Source organism: Macaca thibetana, chromosome 19, assembly GCF_024542745.1.
Source record: "Macaca thibetana thibetana isolate TM-01 chromosome 19, ASM2454274v1, whole genome shotgun sequence".
Taxonomy (NCBI): Eukaryota; Metazoa; Chordata; class Mammalia; order Primates; family Cercopithecidae; genus Macaca; species Macaca thibetana.
In genome coordinates this window covers 30,827,348-30,853,041 of record NC_065596.1, presented here as the reverse complement: position 1 = coordinate 30,853,041, position 25,694 = coordinate 30,827,348, and the positions used below count along the sequence as shown (strand labels likewise).

The window sequence follows — 25,694 nt, the reverse complement described above, 5'->3', positions numbered from 1 at the left end:
CTATCTCTGCCACTGGGTACTTGACTCCAGTACTAATTTAATTTAATTTTTTTGAGACAGGGTCTTTCTCTGTTACCCAGGCTGGAGTGCAGTGGTGCAGTCATGGCTTACTGCAGCCTCAAATTCCTGGGCTCAAGTGATCCTCCTACCACAGCATCTCATGTAGCTGAGACCACAGTTGTGGTCCATCACGCCTGGCTAATTTTTCCTTTTCCCCAAAGACACGGGGTCTCACTATCTTGCCCAGGGCTGGTCTCGAACTCCTGGCCTCAAGCCAGGAGGTGGTTCTATCCTCCCACCTCAGCCTTACAAAGTGCTGAGATTGCAGGAGTGAGCCACTTCGCCCAGTTTGACTCATTTCGAACCTCAGTTTTCTTAGCTGTAAAGTGGGAATGACAGCAACAGTAATCGTAGGAGACACTTACTTAGTAAGTTCCTGCTTCATGCCAGTGCTTTACTTGTATCACCTCATTTAACGTTCCTGCCAAATGAAGAAACTGAGGCCCAGCACAGAGAAAGCACTTGCCGAGGTTACCCAGTTCGTGACTGGCTGGGTTGCCCCGGAGTCCCTCCTCGTAACTCTTACAGGGATGTGGCTTCCTGTCCCTTCATGCAGTGTCATTGCAAAGAGAAGCTGGATCCGGGGGCTGCATCAACTGGGACCTGGGGGTTAATGGCTCAGGGAGCCACACAGACCTGGCTCAGTATCCTCTCCTGGCCCCCTGCTCCGGCAAGTGACTTAAGAAGGGCAGGGTCCTGGTTTGTGGGAGAACATGACAATGAACACTCCCCTTTACCAGGGTTGCTGGGGGGATGACGATAAAAATAAAGCACAAAAAGGCCACATGTTGTATGAAATATCTAGAATAGGCAAATTCTATTTAGACAGAAAGTGGATCAGAGGCTGCCAGTGTGGGGAGAAGGAGGGATGGGGAGTGACTGCTTTTTTTTTTTTTTTTTTTTTTTTTTTTTTGAGACGGAGTCTCGCTCTGTCGCCCAGGCTGGAGTGCAGTGGCGCTATCTCGGCTCACTGCAAGCTCCGCCTCCCGGGTTTACGCCATTCTCCTGCCTCAGCCTCCCGAGTAGCTGGGACTACAGGCGCCCGCCACCTCGCCTGGCTAATTTTTTTGTATTTTTAGTAGAGACGGGGTTTCATTGTGTTAGCCAGGATGGTCTCGATCTCCTGACCTCGTGATCCGCCCGTCTCGGCCTCCCAAAGTGCTGGGATTACAGGCTTGAGCCACTTTTTTTTTTTTTTTTTGAGAGAGGATCTCGTTCTGTCACCGAGACCAGAGTGCAGTGGCTCCCTGCAGCCTCGACTTCCCAGGTTCAAATGATCCTCCCACCTCGGCCCTCTAAGTGGCTGGGACTACAAACACACGCCACCATGCTTGGCTAATCCTTTTAAGTTTTTGGTGGAGACAGGGTCTCGTTATATTGCCCAGGCTGGTCTTGAATTCCTGGGCTCAGGTGACCCTCCCGCCTCCTCCTCTCAGAGTGCTGGATTATGGCGAGAGTCACTGTGCCTGGTCGTGATTGCTTAATACATACAGGGTTTCCTTTTGGGGTGATAAAAATATTCTGGAGGCCGGCACAGTGGCTCATGCCTGTAATCCCAGCACTTTGGGAGGCTGAGACAGGTGGATCACCTGAGGTCAGGAGTTCGAGACCAGCCTGGCCAACATAGTGAAACCCCGTCCTTGCTAAAAATACAAAAATTAGCTGGGTGTGGTGGTGGGCACCTGTAGTCCCAGCTACTTGGGAGGCTGAAGCAGGAGAATTGCTTGAACCCGGGAGGCAGAGGATGTAGTGAGCCAAGATCACGCCACTGCACTCCAGGCTGGGCGACAGGGCAAGACTCCATCTCAATAAAAGGGAAACTGTTCTAGAACTAGATAGAGGTGATGGTTACACAGCATTGTGAATGGGCAAAATCTACTGAATTGTACATTTAAAAAATGGTTACTTTTATGTGAATTTCACCTCAGTAAAAAAAAAAAAAAAAAAAAAAAAAAAAAAAAATTAGCAAGAGTAATAAAAGCAGTAACAGAAACATCCGGCATTTATTGAGGGCTCAGGGTATGCCAAGCGTCTGAGGAGCACTTTCTTCTTTAACCCTCACACTAACCCTAGGAGTAGCGTCTATAATTACCCCATTTTATAGATGAGAAAACTGAGGCTAGAGAGGTGATGTGACTTGGATGAGGTCACATGACTAGAAAGGGGAGAAACCAGGATTCCAACCCAGAAGTCAGACTCAAAGATGTGTGTTCACAGCCAGGTGCAGTGCCTCACGCCTATAATCCCAGCACTTTGGGAGGCCGAGACAAGTGGATCACCTGGGGTCAGGAGTTTGAGACCAGCCTGGGCAACGTGGTGAAACCCCATCTCCACTAAAAATACAAAACTTGCTGGGCATGTTGGCGGGGGCCTGTAATCCCAGTTACTTGGGAGGCTGAGGCATGAGAATCACTTGAACCTGGGTGGCGGAGGTGGCAGTGACCAAGATCACACCACTGAACTCCAGTCTGGGCAGCAGAACAAGACTCCATCTTAAAAAAAATTGTGTGTATATATATATATATATATATATATATATATATATATATATATGTTCTTAACTACACACACACACACACACACACACACACACACACCATGTTCCACCAACTCTAAGATGCACAGCTTTTCACATTTTAACATCTCTGAAATGGAGCTGTACTTGTAATCAGATAGGGGGTCTTAGATTGCATGAACACAGCGCATAAAAAGCATCTGAAATACTAAGCACCACATCTGGCATACAGTAGGAGCTCAATTATTGTGAACGAGTGTAAATATAATTATTATGATTCCTAACATAGGCCACTTGTCAAATCTCAGCTGATTCTGGGCTGTTTGGTGTGGCGAGGCCAAGAAGGGGAAGAGGAAGAAATAGCTTTGTTTTTTTTGAGACGTCGTCTTGCTCTGTCGCCAGGCTAGAGTGCAGTGGTGTGATCTCGGCTCACTGCAACCTCTGCCTCCCGGGTTCAAGCGATTCTCGTGCTTAAGCTTCCCGAGTAGCTGGAATTACAGGTGTCTGCCACCACACCCAGCTAATTTTTGTATTTTTAGTAGAGACGGGGTTTCGCCACGTTAGCCAGGCTGGTCTCAAACTCCCGACCTCAAGTGATCCACCTGCCTTGGCCTCCCAAAGTGCTGGGATTACAGGTATGAACCATTGTAACTGGCCTAGAAATAGCATTTTCTTGTTCCGTTTGTGCACTGTTATGCAAGTTACCAGACACATAGAGTCTCGTTTCGCTTTTCGCTTAAGCTAGTGGGCCTGGAACTCTTACTATCTTCATTTGACAGAAGGGGACACTGAGGTGCGGAGGGGATGTGGCTTGTCTGTGGCTGGTGAGTGGCTCCACCGGGGTTTGTACCCAGGAGCTTCTGACTTGGGCACCCCATGCTTGCCCCACCAAGCCCGCCCCACCCTGCACCTGGCCAGGGCAGCCTGCAGCTCCTCCTCCTTGCGGCCCAGCTGGGCCCGCAGCTCCTCTGCCCGCTGTTGCTGCTCCACCATCTGCTCCTGCAGCTCCGAGCTCTCCCCGTCCAGCCTCCGCTTTAGCTTCTCCAGCTCCTGGCGACCCTTCTCCTCCTTCCGTAGGCGGTCTGGAGGCAGGGTTGGGGGCCGGGCATGAGGACTCCAGGCCTGCGCACTCAGCCGCTCCCACAGAGACCACAGGCCCCCAGCCACATATAAGGCTAAGTTCAGCACCTCCCTTAATACCTTCTCCTCCTCCCACCTTCCCCATCTATCTCAGGGACTCTCCCCACAATGTTGTCCTAGACCCTCGGCCAGACACCTACACACTGTCCTCTCCTCCTCATCCCCACTGACAGCCCGTGCCTCCTGCCTCTGACTCTCTCTGCCCTGTGTCCACAGCCCTGCCTCTCCGTGTGCCTCTTCCCTTCTGTTTCTGATTCTAAGTCAACAGGAAGGGACAGGGAGACAAAAGCGTGTCTGAAACAGACAGACAGTGAAGCAGTCAGATGGGAAGAAAGTAGGATAACCCAAGACACCACGGAGAGAAAGGGAGTTGGATTTAGAGATGCATGAAGAACTCAAGAGCTGGGAGGACACTCAATCCGCCCTGAGCTTTCCTTCCTATCCCATTTAGCAGACACAGCCACGGAGGCCCTGGAGCACGTGGGGCTTGCCTGAAGTCCCCCATCAGAGCACACACAGACCCCACCAGCTCCCCACTGGTTGGGCAGGAGCTCACCCTCCATGTCTGCGATTGTGGCCTCATACTTGAGCCGTAGCTTATTGAGGCTCTTGACCTTCTCCTCCTCCTCAGCTGCCTGGGATGAGAACTCGGACAGGCGATCTTCTAGCAGCTTCCGCTCCTGAGGGGTGGGGTGGGGTGGGGGGCAGTCAGGAGCCGGGCCAGGAGCAGCCCCTACCTGATCTGCAGCTTCTGGTGTTGTTCTCATCTATGTTTCTGCTCCTCTTCACCCTTCTCTGACCTTCCTCCCCCTACACCTCCCTCTTCTTCCCATTCCCTGGGGTCTATAGACCCATCCCACCCCCACCAGCTCACACCTGAGAAGTGCAGTGTGGTAACCCCCACGGTTTGAAGTTCACCATTCATTAACGCACCAACGCACCCGCTCCCCACTTTCCCTGCTGCCCTCAGGCCCCCAACCTTGCTCAGCTTGGAGTTCTGGTCTTCCAGGAGCAGCAGGTCCTCTTCAAATTTCTTCATTTTTGCCTCGGTCGTCACCTTCTCCAGCTGCAGCTTCTGCCGTGCCCCCTCCTCAGCCTCAAGGTGGGCCTCTAGCTCCTGGGGAGGGGAGGCAGGAGGAGTGAGGATACATGGGCCAACAGATGGAGCGTGATGGGAAGGATGGGGATGGGGATAGTCTGCGGATCCCCGGGGTGGTTCAGAGAGGTGCATACCCTGGGTGAGGCTGGGAAGGATAAAACCTTTATTGGCTTTCCCATTTTATTCATTAGCTCAACAAGCATTTATTGAGTGCCTAGTGTATGCCAGGCACAGTTCTAGGCACTGAGGATGGGGAAAAGTGCCTGGCCTTCCGCAGTGAGAGATGACTGCACCACTGCACTGAAGTCTGGGTAACAGAGCGAGATCTTGCCTCTGAAAAAAAATGGACACCTATCCTTGTGGAAATCACTTTCTTATGTGGGGGTTAGGGGTACAGATTATAAACAACAAACATAGTAAATAGGTCGGGTGTGGTGGCTCACGGTGTTATCCCAGCAATTTGGAAGGCTGAGGCGGGTGGATCACCTGAGGTCAGGAGTTCGAGACCAGCCTAGCCAACATACTGAAACACTGTCTCTACTAAAAACAAAAAAATTAGCTGGGTGTGGTGGCACACGCCTGTAATCCCAGATACTGCTGCAGAGGTTGAGGCAGGAGAATTGCTTGGGCCTAGGAGACGGAGGTTGCAGTGAGCTGAGATGGCGCCACTGCACTCCAGCCTGGGCGACAGAGTGAGACTCTGTCTCGAAAAAACAAAAAACCAAAAAACACTACTGAGCCCTTGAAAGGTGGCTGATGTGGACTAATGAACTGAATTTTCTGTCTTATTTAATTTTACTTATTTTAAATTTAAAACGAGACACCCAATCACTGAAAAGCTTTTTAAGCATGTTTGGAACAATTTGGCCATGTGAATCTAGTTTTTATAAACTGCAGAAATTATGAAATTGAAATACAGATCAAGTATTTCCAATGAGAATTTAGCATCTGAATTGAGATGTGCTGTATTGTAAAATACACACTAGATTTTGAAGAGGAACCATCAGGGCAGCCTGCCGGTGAATGAAGCAAGGAGATGGAGAGAGGGGGAGTACTGAGGACATTGCCTGAATGCCTGGATCCAGCCATGCCTGAAGCTGAGGACAGCACTTGGGTGCCTGGATCCAGCCATGCCTGAAGCTGAATATATCACTTGGATGTCTGAATCCACCCATACACGAAGCTCACACATTCTAGGGTCTCCCGTGATCTGAATCAAAGATGTATACTTTTTGCAAATTCACTTAGAACTGAGTTTTCTACAAATTCGTGGCCCAAAGACACATGGTTTGCAGAAGCAAAGGTGGATGGTGTACACAGAGGGGTCTGGAGGGTAGCCTGGTGGGCATGCAGGGGGCCAGACCTGTATGTGCTGCTGCAGCCTCTTCTTCTCGGTTTGCAGCTGACGACTGCACTCCTCCTCCTCGCCCACGCGAGCCTCCAGCTCTGACACCACCAGCTCCAGCTCCTGCTTGCGGGCTGCCAGCCTCCCCCGCGTCTCCTCGGCCTCTGCACACAGTTCTGCCTCTGCTCGCAATTGCTCTGCCAGGCGGGTGCGCTCCTCTTCCAGCTGGGGAGTATGTGGGAAGTTAGTGGTCAGCAGGCAGGGCTCCCAGGGCAACCTGCACCAGGTGCCTGCTGCTGCCTTGTAACTTGCTTTGGCCTTTAAGGCCTCCAGGGCAGGACTGCGGGGTGAGAGGACACAGTGTCCCCACCTCCTCCCCCTCAGGTCCCCGTCTCAGGATGAGCCCACATTCCCCTAATCACTAAGTCAGAATCCTGGGGATGTCCTTCTCCCTCACCTCTCACAGTCATCAGCCTGCATCCCTGCTCTCTCTGGCCCCTCCTCTCTGTCCCTACAGCCCCAACAGGCTCAGGTGTGCCTTCTCTTACCTGTCTCTCTCCAGACTCCTCCCCAGCCTCCCCCCTGAGCCTCCCAGCCTCCAGCCTTTCCCCTTCCAGTCCATCCTTCAAATAACCCCTGAAGGGTCTTTCTACCATCTAACATTTTATTTAATACTTCCATACTTAGAAATGTAACCACAGAAAATAATGCAGAAAAGGCAAACAGAAAAATGCTCAAGAAGGGGTTTGTTCTAGTATTATTATTATTATTATTTTTGAGACGGAGTCTCACTCTGTCACCCAGGCTGGAGTGCAGCGACGCCATCTCGGCTCACTGCAACAGCCACCTCCTAAGTAGCTGGGATTACAGGCGTGCGCCACCACACCGGGCTAAGTTTTGCATTTTTAGTAGAGACGGGGTTTCACCATGTTGACCAGAGTGGTCTTGAACTCCTGATCTCAGATGATCTGCCCGCGTCAGCCTCCCAAATGTTCTAGCATTATTTTAAGATAGCCAAATACTGGAAACAGTTATAAGTCCACCGCCTGCATACCATAGCCCGGCCACAGCTGAGGCCCCTGCCCCCATATCCTGCAGCCTAGCTCCATTCTGGCTCTGCAGGACTCTCCCACCCCATCCCTACCCGGCCCATACCCTGGCTACACCCCCAGGGCCCTGCTCCCTGCACGTCACGATTCAACCAAACTAAACAGCCCCAATCCCCGCCAGGCCTCAGTACACCTTAGCTTCGCTCCCATCCTCCCGACAGCCGTGCCGGGGCACAGACTGGCTCAGCCGGAAGCCCCGCCCCTCACTCCTGGCTCCACCCATGCGACACAGCCCCGCCCCCAAGACACGCTCCCACGCCCTGCCCCCGCCCCCTCACCTGTGCCACTCGGCCCTGGAGCTCCCCAACTTCGCGGGCGCTCTGCTGCTGCAGCTCCTGCACTTTCTGCAGCTCCTGGGCCCGTGCCTGTAGCACCTCATCCTGCCGCGTCACCTGCAGCAGTGGCTTCACCTAGGTGGAGGTGAAAGAGGATGCAATGGCTGACTTCCAAGGTGCGAGGCCACCTGACCCAGGAGCCAAGGCCTCATACTCTTGGTCGGGTCTGAGTTTCTGGGTTCAAATCCCATCTCCTCCACCTATTAGCTGTGTGTCCCCGCCTTGGCAACAGTCCTTGGTCACAGGCCTAGAACACTGACAGGTACAGGCAAGCACCCTAAATACACTATTGATCTATCTAATGTATCTGGCTGGCTAAAGGATCCCTCCATATCCAAGAGGCACTGTGGACTGTGGCCGCTGCTATTCCGTGGAACAGTCTTTCTTTCTTTCCTTCCTTCTTTCTTTTTTTTTTTTTTTTTTTTTTTTTTTTTTTTGAGACGGAGTCTCGCTCTGTCGCCCAGGCTGGAGTGCAGTGGCGCGATCTCGGCTCACTGCAAGCTCCGCCTCCCGGGTTCACGCCATTCTCCTGCCTCAGCCTCCCGAGTAGCTGGGACTACAGGCGCGCACAACCGCGCCCGGCTAATTTTTTGTATTTTTAGTAGAGACGGGGTTTCACCGTGGTCTCGATCTCCTGACCTTGTGATCCGCCCGCCTCGGCCTCCCAAAGTGCTGGGATTACAGGCGTGAGCCACCGCGCCCGGCCTTTTTTTTTTTTTTTTTTTTTTTTTTTTTGATGGAGTCTTGCTATCTCGCCAGGCTGCAGTGCAATGGAGTGCGATCTCAGCTCACTGCAACCTCTGCCTCCCAGGTTCAAGCGATTCTCCTGCCTCAGCCTTCCAAGTAGCTGGGATTACAGGCGTGCACCACCACATCTGGCTAATTTTTGTGTTTTCAGTAGAGAGGGTTTCGACATATTGGCCAGGCTGGTCTCAAACTCCCGACCTCAGGTAATCCACCCGCCTCAGCCTCCCAAAGTGTTGGGATATAGGCATGAGCCACCGTGCCTGGCCAAGGGCCAGTGTTTCTTAAGCCTATTAGTCCAAGATCCTTAGTGAGAGATGAGCTTTACATGGCATGATTCAGGCTGCAGTGACAGAGGTACACACAGTACTGAAACAAAAATTTCACAAAAGCTCGTTCCCCTTGCTAAGTGAGATCCGCTCTGATAAATTCTGTTCTATCATATTCTACTCCGTTCTACACAAGTCTACTTGATTCTTTTCCTCTCCACCCAATTCTGTATCCATTCTGTTCTCTTCTTTTCTGCCCCAACTCCTAGCATCTTTCACAGGCATCATTCACATTTCTGAACTGATGCCAATCAAATCCTACTTGACCCCAACCCCCAACACCTAAGGTAGGCAAACATTTTCTTCAAGGGCCAGCCAGGAAATATTTGAGACTTTACAGGCCACCCTGGCTCTGTTTATTTATTATTTATTTATTTATTATTATTATTTTTTTTTTGAGACAGAGCCTTGCTCTGTCACCCAGGCTGGAGTGCAGTGGTGCAATCTTGGCTCACTGCAACCTTCACCTTCCGGGTTCAAGTGATTCACCTGCCTCAGCCTCCCGAGTAGCTGGGATTATAGGCGCCCACCACCACATCCAGCTAACTGTTGTATTTTTAGCAGTGACGGGGTTTCAGCATATTGGCCAGGCTGGGCTTGAACCCCTGACCTCAAGTGATCCACCCACCTTGGCCTCCCAAACTGCTGGGATTACAGGCATATGCCTCCATGCCTGGCCAGTTTTTTTTTTTTTTTTTTTTTTTTTTGAGGTGGAGTCTCGCTCTGTCACCCAGGCTGGAGTGCAGTGGCAGGATCTCGGCTCACTGCAAGCTCCGCCTCCCGGGTTCACACCATTCTCCTGCCTCAGCCTCCCGAGTAGCTGGGACTACACGCGCCCACCACCACGTCCGGCTAATTTTTTTTTTTTTATTTTTAGTAGAGATAGGGTTTCACCATGTTAGTCAGGATGGTCTCGATCTCCTGACCTTGTGATCCGCCCGTCTCGGCCTCCCAAAGTGCTGGGATTACAGGCATGAGCCACCGCGCCCAGCCCCAGGTTTTAATTTTTATTTCTTTTTCTGAGACAGGGTCTCACTCTTGTCACCCAAGCTGGAGTGCAGTGATATGACCGTGGCTTACTGTAGCCTCATACTCCTGGGCTTAAGCAATGCTTCCTCCCAAGTAGCTAGGACTACAGATGTGCACCAGTATACCCAGTTATTTATTTATTTATTTTTTGTAGAGACGAGGAGCTCACTTTGCTGCCCAGGCTGGTCTCGAACTCTTGGGCTCAAGTGATGCTCCTGCCTTGGCTTCCCGAAGTGCAGGGATTACAGGTGTGAGCCACTACCCTCAGCTTCTGGCTGTTTTCCTACTCCACTCAGCTGTTGTAGCTCAGATGCAGCTGCAGACACCACGCTAAGGAAAGGGCTTTTGCAAAAGCAGCCATCAGGCCCAAACCTCCCTCCATTCTCCTCTCTCCTCTCCAGTTTCCCCCTGGGGAAACACCCAGTCCCCGAGCTCCACAGCGCATGGCGACCTGGCTTTGCACCCTCCGCTTTGGGTAGGGATGTGATGCCAGCCTGGCTCATCTGATCCCTACTAACTGGCTCTGGGATGGTCACATGACTCCAGCTGGGCCAATGAGCATGAAACCTGGGAATCTGGCTGGAGCTCTGTGATAAGACAGACCAGGCTGGCCAAGGTGGTTGGGGGTAAGACTCCATCTGCTGGGGGGCCCTGTGTGGAAAGCCTCTGTTGGTGATCATCACGGAGGAAAGCCAAGTGGGAGACGTAGAACACTGGGTACTGACGTCACCGTTTGGACCCTTGTGCAGTAAAGGGCTAACTCAGCAGGCCTGGGTTGTCCAAACCCCGCACATTCCTAAGAAAGTTCTGGCCCTTGATGGGCTCCTGGGAGGTAACCTCTAAGTCCTTGGAATGTCCCGTCTGATAAGAGTGCCTTGGTTTACCTGGGGCCTTGGGCCACCCTGGATAGTCTATGCTAACAGTGGGATCTGTGGTGGGGGCCTTGGGCCACATGGCATCAGTTTGACTCTGGAGGGGCTGGCGACTGAGTAAGTGAGGTCACCGTGTGTGACCTTGTCCATGCCTGTGTGACCAGCCCCAGGAAAAACGCTGAACATCAAGGTTCAGGTGAGCTTCCCTGGTTGGCAATACCCCATGCATGTTATCATACTTCATTACTGGGAAAAGCTAAGTGTTGTCCACACGACTCCACTGGGAGAGAACAGTTGTAGGCTCATGCTTGGTCTCTCCAAGACAGATATGCACTTTTTTTTTTTATTACTATTTAACCTTTACTCTTTTCTCTTTTCTTCTTTCTTCCTTCCTTTCTCCTTCCTTCCTTCCTTCCTTTCCTTCCTTCCTCTCTTTCTCTCTTTCTCTCTTTCTTTCTTTCTTCAGAGTCTTGCTCTGTTGCCCAGCAAGTAGTGTCACAATCTTGGTTCACTGCAACCTCCACCTCCTAGGTTTCAGTGATTCTCCGACCTCAGCCTTCCAAGTAGCTGGGACTACAGGCATGCGCCACCATGCCCGGCTAATTTTTGTATCTTTAGTAGAGACGGGGTTTCACCATATTGGCCAGGCTGGTCTCGAACTCCTAACCTCAAGTGATCCGCCCCCCTCGGCCTCTCAAACTGCTGGGATTACAGGTGTGAGCCACCGCACCCGGCACCTTTGCTGTTTTCAATCTGTTTCTTTGTATTGTGATAAACTGTAGCTGTGAGTACAACAGCTTTTCTAAGTTCTGTGAGTCCTTCCAGAAAATCCTTGAACCCTTAAATCCTTGCGGACCCCTGGATCCAGGTGCAGCCCACATTGTCTTGAATCTTTGATCCATGTTGTTTTGAGTCAGATTTTTCTTGTCGCTTCCTAACTAAAGATTCCCAGCTAGCAAAGGCTGGGCCGACTGGCCCCGTTTTACTGATGGAGAAAACTGAGGCACACATGGAGGAAGTCACTTGTCAAGCAGAGCAAGCCCCAAGGCCCTATCCTCTCCCTGCTCAGGCCACCTCCCCAGGCTGCCCTCACCTTGGTAAACAGCCGCCACCACTGCCAGTGTCTCAGCTTGAGGTAGGCTGCGCAGTTCCGCTGCATCACCCTCAGGGCACTCTGCTGCTGCTGGCGCTTCTGGAAGGCCCTGGGTGGGGAAACGGGTGAGGGGCAGAGTGGGGGCTCAGCTCCTCCAGGTGCCATCCCCTTAGCAAGAGAGCCAAGCTCCTTTCTTTTTTATTTTCTTTTTTTCTTTCTTTATTTCTTTTTTTTTTTTTTTTTTTGAGACAGAGTCTTGCTCTGTTGCCTAGGCTGGAGTGCAAGGGCACGATCTCAGTTCACTGCAACCTCCACCTCCCAGGTTCAAGCGATTCTCCTGCCTCAGCCTCCCAAGTAGCTGGGATTATAGGTGCGCGCCACAACACTGGGCTAATTTTTGTATTTTTAGCAGAGATGGGGTTTCACCATGTTGGCTAGGCTGCTCTCGAACTCCCGACCTCAAGTGACCTACTCGCCTCGGCCTCCCAAAGTGCTGGGATTACAGGCGTGAGCCACCACGCCTGACCAAGCCAAGCTCCTTTCACTTAGCCATCATAAAATGCCTACTGTGGGCTGGGCGCGGTGGCTCAAGCCTGTAATCCCAGCACTTTGGGAGGCCGAGACGGGTGGATCACGAGGTCAGGAGATCAAGACCATCCTGGCTAACACGGTGAAACCCCATCTCTACTAAAAAATACAAAAAACTAGCCGGGCGAGGTGGCGAGCGCCTGTAGTCCCAGCTACTCGGGAGGCTGAGGCAGGAGAATGGCGGGAACCTGGGAGGCGGAGCTTGCAGTGAGCTGAAATCCGGCCACTGCACTCCAGCCTGGGCGACAGAGCGAGACTCCGTCTCAAAAAAAAATAAAAATAAAAATAAAATGCCTACTGTGTGCAGGCATTCGTATTACTTTTAGACCTGTGTTCTGGCCGTTCGCCCCCCTGCCCCTGACTCTTTCTGCCCTGTCCCACGGCCCCAGCCCCTCTGCCTAGCCTCCTTCTCCAGCCTCTCCTGTCCGCCCATCCCGGCATGCGTCCAGAGGGTCTTTCTACACCCAGGGCTGACCCACCCCGCCCCTGCTCACAGCCCTCCATGGCTCCCTAGCTCCTCTGGACGAGGCCCCACTCAGCCTGGTGTTTGGGCCATCCTTTCCTGCCACTCTATTCTTTGAGGCTTTTTTTTTTTCCCCAATACAGTCTCACTCTGTCACCCAGGCTGGAGTGCCGTGGCATGATCTTGGCTCACTGCAATCTCTGCCTCCTGAGTTCTCCTGCCTCAGCTTCCCGAGTATCTGGGATTACGGCTAATTGTTGTATTTTTAGTAGAGACGGGGTTTCACCATGTTGGCCAGGCTTGTCTCAAATTCCTGACCTCAAGTGATCCACCCGCCTCGGCCTCCCAAAGTGCTGGGATTACAGGTGTGAGCCGCTGCACCCGGCCTCTCTGAGCCACTTCTAAGGAGGAAGGAGAGTCTCCCGCAAACGCCCTGTATTCCTGAAGCACGCCAGGATCTTGCACTGTTGGATCTTTGCACAAGCTTCCTCCTGCCCTGAGCGCCTTTGCCATTTTCCTTCATCCACCTGGTGGTCTGGAGTGGCCTGGGGCAGTCACGGCCTGCAGCAGGGCCTCCTTGCTGCATCTCTATGGCCCCCAGCAAAGCAGGTCTCACCCGGGACTGGGACTCTGTGCCCATGCAAGTCTCACCTCCAGACTGGAGCCCCTCGAGGGAACGGGCAGGGAGAGCGGACAGCTTGACCCGGGTTGCCCCGGGCTTTCTCTGTGTTAGCACTGGAAGTCCTGCACCCTGGGAAACCCCGTCCCAGGCCCACTAGGACAGCTGGTCACCCTATGGCTAAGTCTGGCCTCTGTGTTGCCAGTCTTACTCTGTACGGGGCCTGCCCACAGGGCTCCTCAGGGACTGCAGAACCAAGAAGGCTGGGCACCCGGCAGCTCCATCCACCTGCTCCTCAGCCCTACACCCATCCTGGAGGCCCTGACACTGGAGCCATCTGGTCAACCCCTCCCTGACCCAGCCTCGGCCAACAGGACCCCGGGAGACAGCGTGGCCGCCCACCTGCGAGCCAGGTATCCCCGGGCAGCTGCCTGGAAGGAGACGATGATGTCAGTGACCTTCAGGTCTCGCTCCTCTTCCAGCTGGGCCAGGACCCCGGCCCGGAAGAAGATCTTGCTCTGTCCCACGCGGTAGAGGTTGGGGTCCAGTTCCAGTGCCTGGATCTGTGAGGGGTGGGAGAGGGGTGATGATGGAGAGGCGGGTGATGGGGGAGTGGGGGTGGTGAGGAGGGGGAGTAATGGGGGAGGGGTGGCGAGGAGGGGGAGTGATAGGGAAGGGGTGGTGATTGGGGAGAGGGGGTGATGGGGGAGGGAGGTGATGGGGGAGAAGTGATGGGGGAGGGGGTGATGAGGAGGGTGATAGGGTAGAGGGTGATGTGGAAAAGGGTGATGGGGAGGGGAGTTATAGGAAGGAGGGTGATGGCGGAGGGGGATGATGGAGGAGGAGGGGCAGTGATAGGGAAGGGGTGGTGATTGGGGAGAGGGGGTGATGGGGGAGGGGGTGATGTGGAGGAGGGTGATGGGGAGGAGAGTTATAGGGAGGGGGCGATGGGGGAGGGAGGTGATGGGAGAGGGGGTGATGGGGTGACGGGTAGGGGGTTGATGGGGGATGATGAGGAAGCAGGGGTGGGGGCGTTGATAGGGAGAAGTAATGAGAAAGGGCAATGAAGGGGAGATCCCAGCCCCACTGCCCCACCACCTGGCCCCCTGCACACACATGCATACACACACACAGACACAAACACATGCACACACACACAGACACACACATACAGACACAGACACACGCGCCTGCACACACACGCGTATGTCTCCACAAACACGCACGCACACACACACGCCAGGCTCTGTCCCACTCACCATCTTTTCACAGGCCTGCTTCCCATCCATGAAGCCCTTGGGGATGGCATTGGGCGTCAGGATCTCGTACCTGCAATGAGCAGGGAGGGGTGGGGAGGAGAGAGTTACAGCAAAGGCTCACCTAGTGCCTGCTGCGGGCCAGGCACTGGGCTCAGAGTGACACACAACAGGAACAAAGGTGACAATAACAAGGACAGTCACAAAACTCACATCTGAGCATTCATGCCACCACCAAGGACAGCAACATGGACAATGATCGAAATGATTGGCTGTTTCAGTTTTTTGTTTTGTTTGTTTTTTGAGATGGAGTCTCGCTCTGCCATCCAGGATGGAGTGCAGTGGCGAGATCTTGCCTCACTGCAACCTCTGTCTCCTGGGTTCAAGCGATTCTCCTGCCTCAGCCTACTGGGTAGCTGGGATTCAGGCATGTGCCACCACACCCGGCTAATTTTTGTATTTTTAGTAGAGACGGGGTTTCACCATGACAGCCAGGCTGGTCTCAAACTCCTGACCTGAAGTGATCCACCCACCTCGGCCTCCCAAAGTGCTGGGGTTACAGGCATGAGCCACGGTGCCCGGCCAGTATTGGCCAGTATTTTGGATGTATTGGCTTTCGTAAAATATCTTGTTACAATTAATTTCATTTTTTTCACTTTTAAAAGTGTAGCTGTTAGAAAATTTTCAGTTGCGTACAAGGTTTCCATTCTACTTCTAAGGGACGGTGCTGCTCTACATAGCTTGTGTGAAGCATCATTTTTGTTATATTTGCTGTATTACTTGCTCATTAGGCCTTGGTATTTTCTGTTCTGTCTTCTTCTTCTTTTTTTTTTTTGAGACGTAGTTTTGCTCTTGTTGCCCAGGCTGGAGTGCATTGGCACAATCTCGGCTCACTGCAACCTCCGCCTCCCGGGTTCAAGCGATTCTCCTGCCTCAGCCTCCCAAGTAGCTGGGATTACAGGCATGCGCCACCATGCCCAGTTAATTTTGTATTTTTAGTAGAGACGGGGTTTCTCCACGTTGGTCAGGCTGGTCTCGAACTTCCGACCTCAGGTGATCCACCTGCCTTGGCCTCCCAAAGTGCTGGGACTACAGGCGTGAGCCACCGCGCCCGGCCTTCTACTTCATTTTTGAAGACATGCAGATTTGTAACACCATGCAGTGATTTCACGTTCATGATCTGGGGACCACGGCCCTAAATAGCAGCAGCAATGTACCCCAGGTCCCCACAGACTCTGTGTGCTTTCTCTCGGGAGTGCATCAAGTGGGCTATTGTTCTCCCATACCACAGACGAGTAAACTGAGGCTCAGCAAAGTAAGTAATCTGCCTCAACTTCCCCAGCTCGGAAGGAGCAAGAAGTGGAGACCTGAATGCAGGTGTGTCGGCTTCCAAATCCGGGTCCCACCCAGCCCCTCCGCCGGGCCTGGGCCCCCGCCCCCGCTCTCGCTCACCGCTGCCGGAACTCCTGGAAGAGGATGCGGTTGGGGAAGCCCTGGCGACAGATGCGGATGCCCTCCAGGACGCCGTTGCAGCGAAGCTGGTCCAGCACCAGCCGCGGCTCCAGCTTCCCCGCCTGGGGAGAGGACGGACACGCGGCGGGGGGGGGGGGGGGGGGGGGGGGGTGGTGTCAGCGGCGGCCACACGGGGGCGCCAAACGGTCAAGCGTGGCAATTTCCTATGTTTCCATATGCAATTTACTGAGCACCTACTAGGTGCCTAGGAACTGTTCTAGGCCCTGGGAACACAGCAATGCTTAAGCCAGGGGGAAATGCCTTCCCTGGGGGAACTGAGAGTTCAGTGAGAGAAACTGGAAATACCCTAGGTGAAGCAGTCACTAGTAAAGAAGAAATACTAAGTGCTAAGGAGAAAAGATCCGCAGGGCGGGAGGCGGGCAGGGCTGAATTTGCACGCAGGAGAATCGCCAAAAGGCCTCCTGGGAAGCTGATGTCTGTCCAAAGCTGGTAAATCATGGTGTTTCGTTTGTTTGTTTGTTTAAGACAGTCTTGCTCTCTTGCCCAGGCTGGAGTGCAATGGCATGATCTCAGCTGACTGCAACCTCCGCCTCCCAGGTTCAAGAGCTTCTCCTGCCTCAGCCTCCTGAGTAGCTGGCATTATAGGCGCCCGCCACTATGCCCAGCTAATTTTTGTATTTTGAGTACAGATGGGGTTTTGCCATTGCCCAGGCTGGTCTTGAACTCCTGGGCTCAAGCAGTCCTCCCACCTCAGCCTCCCAAAGTGCTGGGATTACAGGCATGAGCCACCGTGCCAGGCCGCCTTTTCTCTTTTCAACGGTAATACACAAATGGCAAAAATCTAAACAGTACAAAAATTCAAATGGCACATGCTGTCATTAAATATGCCACCAAGAAAGGAAAAAGCCTGGCAATTAAACCCCGACAGGCCATTGACAGTAAGCTACATCTCGACTTCGGAGACGCTAGTGGGGAGGAATACATGTCTTAGATTTGATAAAAGATGGGATCTCAGGCCGAGCGTGGTGGCTCACGCCTGTAATCCCAGCACTTTGGGAGGCCAAGGTGGGTGGATCGCTCGAGCTCAGGAGTTCGATACCAGCCTGGGCAACATGGCAAACAGCGTAGTTTTCCATTCCCATTGACCCTTCTCTGTAGGGCCCATTCTCTGATTTTCTCAACATGAAAATCAGTGGCCAGTGAGGCTGGCCATGGTCTTGTCGCACCTATGCAACAACCCCAGCCCTGATGGCCTTCTTCTATCCCTTGTACCTCGCATGCTCCATCCTACCATTGGACCTTTGTACAAACTGTTCTCTGTCTGGAATACCACGTATCCTTCAGGGCTCAGTCATCGCCTCCCCCAGGGAGCCTTCCCTAACTTCACTGACCAGATCAAGCCCTATGTGACACTTACCACCCCTACAGATTTAACTGGGCATTCATTGTGGGTGGTTAGATGAATGCCTGTGCTCCCCATCAGACTGTGAGCTCCCTGAGAACAGGAGTTGGCTGTGCTTTTCTCTCCAATGCCTACCCAGTACCTGTTCCCAGCACGGTAGGTGCTCAATACATTTAAGTTATATGAATGGATGAATTTTCCCAACCGGACCCTGAGCCTAGGAACAGAAGCAATTTGCTCAAAGCCACACAGTCAATCAGAGAGGGTCCTCAAATCAGATGTGGCTCCAGCCAAGTCCAGAGGCCAAACCTTAACCCACGGCCACAGCCATCCCTTCCTCCCCAGGCTGAGTCACTCACCCTCTTCTCGTGGTTGGGGACAATGCAGCGGACAAAACTGGGGTTGGTGTTGCTGAGTGTGGCCATGAGGCGGCTCAGGGACTCCTTGTAGAGCTGTCCCACTGTCCGGAACATACCCCGGCGGGGGCGGCCACCTGGTGGGCCATCGCCCAGGCTGCTCACCTGTTCCAGCCCCACGATGCCCTCCACTGTCAGATGGAGATACAGAGAGACAGAAGGAGGTCAGGGATCAGTTTTAGGGACCGGGCCAAAGGTCAAGGGTCTTATCATTTATCACAACTGACACTTTACATATGAAGGACCTCACACAGCCTGTAAGGTAGATATTATCAGCTCCATTGGACAGAGGCTCTGAAGGGTGGGAGAATGTGCTTAAGGTCACGCAGCTTAGAAACTGAAGATCCAAGATTAGAACCCAGACAGTAAGAGTCCTCTCAAACCCTGGTCTTTGACCCTTCTTCTCTTCAAGGACATGATCTCTGTTTTCCTTAACAATAAATGATGACAATAACAGCAAATGCTTACCTAGCATAGATGCTCTGGCAGGCACTGCTCAAAGCAATTTACATCAATGGCTTTATAAGCCTGTAAGAATCATTCCCATTTTATAGATTTGGAAACTGAGGCACAGAGAGAGAAAACAGTGATAACATAATCACTGCAGTTGCATTTTAGGAATCTGAAACATATTACAAGATGTAATAAATTATTGCATTATATGCAATATTTGAAATAGGGCAAATGATCTCCATGTTAACCATTTTTCCAGAATGCCTGATTTCATAGAGGTTTTATTTTCTTGGCAGGGCGCGGTGGCTCATACCTGGAATCCCAGCACTTTGGGAGGCCAAGGTGGGTGGATCACCTGAGGTCAGGAGTTCGAGACCAGCCTGGCCAACATGGTGAAACCCCATCTCTACTAAAAATACAAAAAATTAGGCAGGTGTGGTGGTGCGTGCCTATAATCCCAGCTACTTGGGAGGCTGAGGCAGGAGAATCACTTGAACCTGGGAGGCAGAGGTTGCCGTGAGCCAAGATCATGCCACTGCACTCCAGCCTGGGCAACAGAACGAGACTCCGTCTCAACAAAAAGATTCTATTTTCTCTATTGCCACTTGGTGGTGCTGCTTTCGGTAGTGAAAAATATCCAAAAAATATCCACTCCCTCCATCGGTACTGTCTCGAATTCTGTTTTGTTTCTTTGTTTTCTGAGACATGGTCTCGCTGTCACCCAGGCTGGAGTACAGTGGAGTGATCACAGCTCACTGCAGCCTCAATCTCCTAGGCTCAAGTGATCGTCCTACCTCAGCCTCCCAAGTAGTTGGGACTACAGGCGCACACCACTGATTTTTAAATTTATTTTTAGAGACGGGGTCTTCCTGTGTTGCTCAGGCTAATCTCAAACTCTTGGCCTCAAGTGATCCTCTCACCTTGGCCTCCCAAAGCGCTGGGATTATAAGGGTGACTCAATGCACCTGGCCCAAATTCTATGTGTTAAATCATGCCAGGCTCCTCAGGAACCCACAGCTAGGGCTGAATCTGATGTCCTTCAAAAATCATCCCATTCAAGGGGCATCAGCCATCAACTAGATAATCTGTGCTTAGGGCAGGGCCAAGTCATGGCAGGGGCTCAAATATGTTATTTTCTTCCCCAGGTTCAACTGTCTCCCCTACCCCATACTCCCTGTCATTTTCAAAATGATAATTATCATTTATGAAGTCCTCATAGCACAGATAAGAGCTAAAGTTCTGAAATCTGATGTCCTGGGTTCAAATCCCAGCTCTGCCACTTACTGGCTGTGTGACCTCAGCAAGTTACTTAACCTCTCTGTGCTCACTCATGAGGTGAGTGTTAGTACTATTACCCCATTACACAAATGAGGTGTTGATAATTCTAAAGGGGCTTCACATGGTGAACGGCACATAGTAAGTGCTCAAGAAATGCCAGCTGGCACTATCACACTTGTTTGTACTTTTACATGCAGTTTAGTTAGAAGAAGGCGTTCTGCTGCTACAGAGTCTGGAAACTTCCGAGGGAGCCAACAAGGAGGGATAGGAAGAGTGAGAGACCTCCATAGTGAGAGGAGAGGGGACAGATGTTCAAACCCAGGTCCCCAGCCCAACAGGTCCACCCTCCTCCTCCAGCAAGCCTCACCCATTGATGCACAGAGACACCCACCCCCTGGCGGAGAAACAGCAGAGCTGCACCTCTCTGCAGATCCTGGGGGCGACGGTGGGAAGGAGCCAAGGAAAGAGAACTGCTGGAAACCCCCGTGTTCTGGGGAGTGAGGACAGATGTGTGGGTGGGTGGAGGGGAGATGGCAGAGAGATGTCAGGGAGAGATGCATGAAAAGAGGGGAAGGAAAGGAGGTGGCAAGAAGAAAGAGAGGAAAGGGTTATTAGTCAACAGCACAGAGCAGAGCAAAGCAAGAGGGAAAACCAGAATGTTGGCCATAAACTTTTGAATTCCTATTCATCTTTGTATCCACACACTGTTGGCCAAAAGGACGAATGTCCTCTGTAAGAATTCAGTGCAAAGAATAAAAAATCTCTCCCTCCAGAGGTTGTATCTGTTTTAATAGGTAGCCCTTTTTGCTCTGGCTGCCAGGAAGCTCAAGAATGAATGTGATGCTCCCACGCCACTTGTTTTTGCCTCTCAGAGGAGAGCTAATCTCATTTACCTTTTTCCCTGGGCTGTCAGGATGATGGGCATACAATTCTGGGCTCAAAGCAGCTCTAGTATAGGTTGGGCAAAAATGGCCCCGATTCCCCACTTTTCTCTGTATTGACACCCTTTGCCTGTGTCTTGCAGCTCCTTGAATCTGGGAAGACCTCGTGACTGCCTTTGTTTAGGAGGATTATGAAGGAAGTGACATTATGGCAGCTCCCCAGCTACTTGGGAGGCTGAGCCAGCAGGTTTTGCGGCTTCCACTTTTTCTCTTGGAACCCTCTGAGAGTCAGGCACACACAGAGTGTGACAAATGAGGGCTCACTGTAGAGAATCAGGTGTTTATGAAGAGGGCACAAATATTTTAAAAGGGCAGCAGATTTTCAGCCGGGAGATGATTCTCATAGCGTAATCTGGTTCTGTTCCTGAACATCAAACCCTGCTTTCCAATCTCCTGTGTAAATACTACATGAGACACAAACATAAAATCTATCTCTCTAGCATCAGCTCACAAGATCAAGACCCTCCGTGTTCTTTTGCTCTGTGAGTGTGTTTTGGGAACCACTCGTCTTGCTCAATTTGCCAAATTGCATGGACTGGTATTTCTACAGCTGCCTTTTCACTTCAATAAAAGATAAAGGCAAACTGACAAATGCCAGAAAGTTGTAACCTGGAAAAAACAGGATGCTAGTTCTGCCAGCTTTCTAAAATCATTTCTCAAACCTCCTTTAAGGATAGGGGTGGGGACAGGGGCGGTGGCAGAAAAGGCTTGGAAAAGGTCAGAGTCCTACCACAGGGCATTTGGCATCTCTGCCTATGACCCCTAGAAGTGTCAATCCAAAAAGACAGTCAAACTCATGGGGGCCTTTCTGGGGGAAGGAAAGCCCTCCAAAACTGTATCTCAGTCTGTTCTTTCTCTCTTCTTCCCTGGGGGCTTGAAGAGAACTTTGTAAGAAAACAAAGCAAAGCCTAAAAGTTGACTGACCTGCAAAACATCATCATTCTGTGTTCTCTGGTTGTTATAAATTATTTTTCAGTAGAATTTTTTTTTTTTTGAGACAGAGTCTCACTCGGTCACCTAGGCTGGATTGTAGTGGCACAATCTTGGCTCACTGCAACCTCCACCTCCCAGGTTCAAGTGATTCTCCTGCCTCAGCCTCCCAAGTAGCTGAGACTACAGGCATGTGCCACCACACCTGGCTAATTTTTGTACTTTTAGTAGAGATGGGGTTTCACCATGTTGGCCAGGCTGGTCTTGAACTCCTGACCTCAATTGATCCGCCCACCTTGGCCTCCCAAAGTGCTGGGATTACAGGCATGAGCCACCATGCCTGGCCAAATCTCTTAATTTTTTAGAGAACACAGGCCATCTACAAATAATAAGTTTACCTCTTCCTTTTTGACATTCATATTTTTTTCTGGTCTGATTGCATAGGCTAGCATTGCTAAAAAAAAAAAAAAGCGATGTTTAACAGCAGTGTTAGTGGGTATCTTTGTCTTGTTTCTGATTAAGGAGGAGTGTTTTATCTCTGAGAAGGATGCTGGCTTATCAATCAAATCAAACAATTAATCTATGGATCCATCCATCACTGATTTGAAATACTATTTGTGACACAGGCTGCTCTGGGTCTGAGCAGAAAACTCAGGTTCAGATCTCAGCCTCTGAAACAAAAGTGCTCACACTATGGGTTGGGCGAATGGCTGCACAGACCCCCAAGGCCGGAGTCGGGGAAGCAGGTCCTTACCATCTTTCCAGATCTCTGCTGTCAGCCGGTCTGTGCTCTGGTGAAGCAGGGCTGCGACATTGTCATTCAGAGGGTCCATGTTTTTCATCAGCCACTCATTGGCCTTGTAGTCAACCTGAATGAAGTCAGGTAGAGGAGGGCAATGACTTGCAGGCTCAGACATTCTCTGGATTTCCTAAGGAGCCTTCCAGAAGCTCTGAGACTCCCAGGTCTGGAGCTCACCATGGACAAGAGAGCACCGGTGCCACCTTGTGTCCATATTCTGAACTGCACCCCACCGGCATGGCCCCCTCTCTCTCCTTCCTCTCTATGTCCCCTGCCATAGAAACCTCTGTGACCTCCACTGCCACCACTTTCTTCCTCATTCCTCTCCAGCCACCCTGGCCTCCGCACTGCTCCTTAAACACACGAGCTTACTCCCACCTCAGGGTTTTACCCCTGCGGTTCCTGCCACCTGGGGTTCTGTCTCTGGATTTCACATGACTGGCTCCTTCTGGGTACTCAGGGCTTTGCGTTGGGGCTCCACAGAGTCACGATCTTGGCCACTACAATTCTCTGCATATGTGCCCCCCACCAGACAGCGGCCCCCCAAGGGCAGGGCCCAGATCTGACTCACGGCCTAGCAGAGGGCTGGGTACAAGGGGAGTTCTGGAGTATGTCTGGGGAAGAAACTGAGGGCTACACACAGAACACGTGGAATCTCCTGCCTCCTAGCCATTGTCTATGCTGTTCCCTCCGCCTGGACAGCCCTTCCCACCCTTCGCCCATCCTCTGGGGCTGCCTGGTCCACATCATCAAAACCGGGGATCAGTAATCTATGGCTCACGGGCAAAATCCAGCCTGCCACCTCTTTTTGCAAATACTTTTATTGGAACAGGCCGGGTGCAGTGGCTCACGCCTGTAATCCCGCACTTTGGGAGGCCTACGCGGGTGGATCAACTAAGGTTAGGAGTTCGAGAGCAGCCTGGCCAACATGGTGAAACCCCATCGCTACTAAAAATACAAAAATTAGCCGGGCATGGTGGCAGGCCCCTGTAATCCCAGCTACTAGGGAGGCCGAGGCACAAGAATTGCTTGAACCCGGTAGGTGGAGGTTGCAGTGAGCCGAGATTGCGCCACTGCACTCCAGCCTGGGCAACAGAGCGAGACTCTTTGTCTCAAAAAAAAAAAAAAAAAAGTTTTATTGGAATAGAACCTTCATTTATGTCTTCATAGTCAAACTCATGGGGGCCTTTCGGGGGGCAGGAAAGCCCTCCAAACTGTATCTCAGTCTGTTTTTCCTTTCTTTTTCCTTGGGGACTTGAAGATACTTATGTATTATCTGTGGTTCTTTTTGTGTGACCACAGCATAATTGTGTAGCTGTGACAGAGACCGTCTGGCCCACAAAGCTGAAACTATTTACTATCGGACCCTTTACAGAAAATGTTTGCTGGCCCTTGGCGGAGATTTGAGATTGAGCATATTCTCTTCTGTGAAGCTTTCCCAGATATTTCTCTTCTGGGCTCTGACACTACCCTCAGCTGCCTCTATTCAAACACCTATTGACCTTATATCCTGATGGTCTGTATTTGCCTCCCTCCTAGATAGGGATCTTTGTGAGGAGAGAAACCATGTTTGATCTGTGTATCCAGCTTTGCTTGGCACCGAGCTGGGCACACAAATGGCAGCCTGCACACGTCTGCTGAATAAGTGGATAAAATGCACATAGATCGCCTCCCGATGAACTCCTACCCATCCCTCAAAACCCACTGCAAATATCACCTCTTTGAGGAAGTTTTTGGTGATCCCATCGGACAGAGTCCTTGCTCCTCCCTGGGCTCTCCTAGCCCCTGCTCTGTTTGTCTGGACCTCAGGAGGACCCGGTTTTCCCTCTAGACCCTCCCCCCATCTGTAGCCAGTGGAGACCTCTTGATCCCCACTCCCATTCACATGCCCCAAGGCTGGCCCCAGCCCCTACCTTGCCCGCGTAGTGCAGAACACTGAAGTCGGCCTGATCCCGCAGTTGCCTCGGCCGCTGGAACTTGGGGTGGCCGCCCTGCTCCTGGGCTACCTTCTCCACAAACGACTTGTCTGTGGCCTTCGGGAACCAGCACTCCTCGTCCAGCAGGGCCAGGAGCCCAGGGGGGTTGGCCTGGCCATCGACAGCAGGGGGAGAGTAAGTCAGATCCCCAAATATTGAACACTCAGGTGGCTGCTGATTTTTAGCTCTTAGAAGTCACACTTGGCCGGGCGCGGTGGCTCAAGCCTATAATCCCAGCACTTTGGGAGGCCGAGACAGGCGGATCACGAGGTCAGGAGATCGAGACCATCCTGGCTAACCCGGTGAAACCCCATCTCTACTAAAAAATACAAAAAACTAGCCAGGCGAGGTGGCGGGCGCCTGTAGTCCCAGCTACTCGGGAGGCTGAGGCAGGAGAATGGCGTGAACCCGGGAGGCGGAGCTTGCAGTGAGCCGAGATCCGGTCACTGCACTCCAGCCCGGGCGACAGAGCGAGACTCCGTCTCAAAAAAAAAAAAAGTCACACTTGGACATAAAAACAAATGTGAGAACGACAGTTACAGTGAGAGCCCTGATTAAACGAATGATTCGAGCCAGGCCCTGTGACAGGCACGTTCTGAGCCCTAATCACCTATGGTCACAAAAGATTGAGGAAGCAGGTGCTGTCACCTTCCTCACAGAACCCATGGGGCATCCTGAGGCCCAGCAGAGGAGGAGCTAGACCGTGGTCACGCAGATGCTGGGAGAGATGGAGCTGAACCCTCTGTGGGCTGGGAGGGGCCCTGGGCTCACCGGCCGCTCGATGAGGTCGATGCAGGGCTGCAGGTCGAGGCCAAAGTCGAGGAAGGTCCAGGGGATCCCCTCACGCTGGTACTCCTCCTGCTCCAGCACGAACATGGTGTGGTTGAAGAGCTGCTGCAGCTTCTCGTTGGTGTAGTTGATGCAGAGCTGCTCGAAGGAGTTCAGCTGCAGGGACGCAGGACACATGAGCCGGGAGGATGGAGAGGGACAGAGACCCAGAGACAGGGGACAGAGACCCAGACAGGGGGGACAGAGACCCAGAGAGAGGGGGACAGAGACCCGAGAGAGAGGGGGACAGAGACCCAGAGAGATGGGGACAGAGACCCAGAGACAGGGGACAGAGACCCAGAGAGAGAGGAACAGAGACCAGAAAGAGAGGGACAGAGACCCAGAGAAAAGGGGACAGAGACCCAGAGAGAGGGGAGAGAGACCCAGAGAGAAGAGGAAAGAGACCCAGAGAGAGAGGGACAGAGACCCAGAGACAGGGGACAGAGACACTGAGAGAGGGGAGAGAGACCCAGAGGGAGGGGGACAGAGAGAGAGAGGGACAGAGACCCAGAGACAGAGGACAGAGACCCAGAGAGAGAGAGGAACAGAGACCAGAGAGAGGGGGGACAGAGACTCAGAGAGAGAGAGGGGGACAGAGACCA

General features: G+C 52.1%; 1 protein-coding gene across 5 annotated transcripts in view; it reads right to left on the bottom strand.

The window, feature by feature from the left end:
• Window positions 1–25,694, bottom strand: part of MYH14 (myosin heavy chain 14) — a 105,824-nt gene that overhangs the window by 37,607 nt on the left and 42,523 nt on the right. For 3 of the 5 annotated variants that reach the window (XM_050771435.1, XM_050771436.1, XM_050771437.1), the window contains 14 exons: window positions 25,036–25,209; window positions 24,202–24,375; window positions 22,244–22,358; window positions 20,010–20,108; window positions 17,831–18,018; window positions 16,049–16,170; window positions 14,600–14,669; window positions 13,743–13,903; window positions 11,671–11,779; window positions 7,547–7,678; window positions 6,178–6,384; window positions 4,695–4,832; window positions 4,272–4,395; window positions 3,486–3,657 (listed from right to left, as the gene is read on the bottom strand). In XM_050771435.1, the coding sequence (XP_050627392.1) occupies window positions 3,486–3,657; window positions 4,272–4,395; window positions 4,695–4,832; window positions 6,178–6,384; window positions 7,547–7,678; window positions 11,671–11,779; window positions 13,743–13,903; window positions 14,600–14,669; window positions 16,049–16,170; window positions 17,831–18,018; window positions 20,010–20,108; window positions 22,244–22,358; window positions 24,202–24,375; window positions 25,036–25,209 (1,985 nt within the window). The remainder of the gene's footprint in view (window positions 1–3,485; window positions 3,658–4,271; window positions 4,396–4,694; window positions 4,833–6,177; window positions 6,385–7,546; window positions 7,679–11,670; window positions 11,780–13,742; window positions 13,904–14,599; window positions 14,670–16,048; window positions 16,171–17,830; window positions 18,019–20,009; window positions 20,109–22,243; window positions 22,359–24,201; window positions 24,376–25,035; window positions 25,210–25,694) is intronic. The other 2 variants (XM_050771438.1, XM_050771439.1) reach the window with 1 other exon arrangement.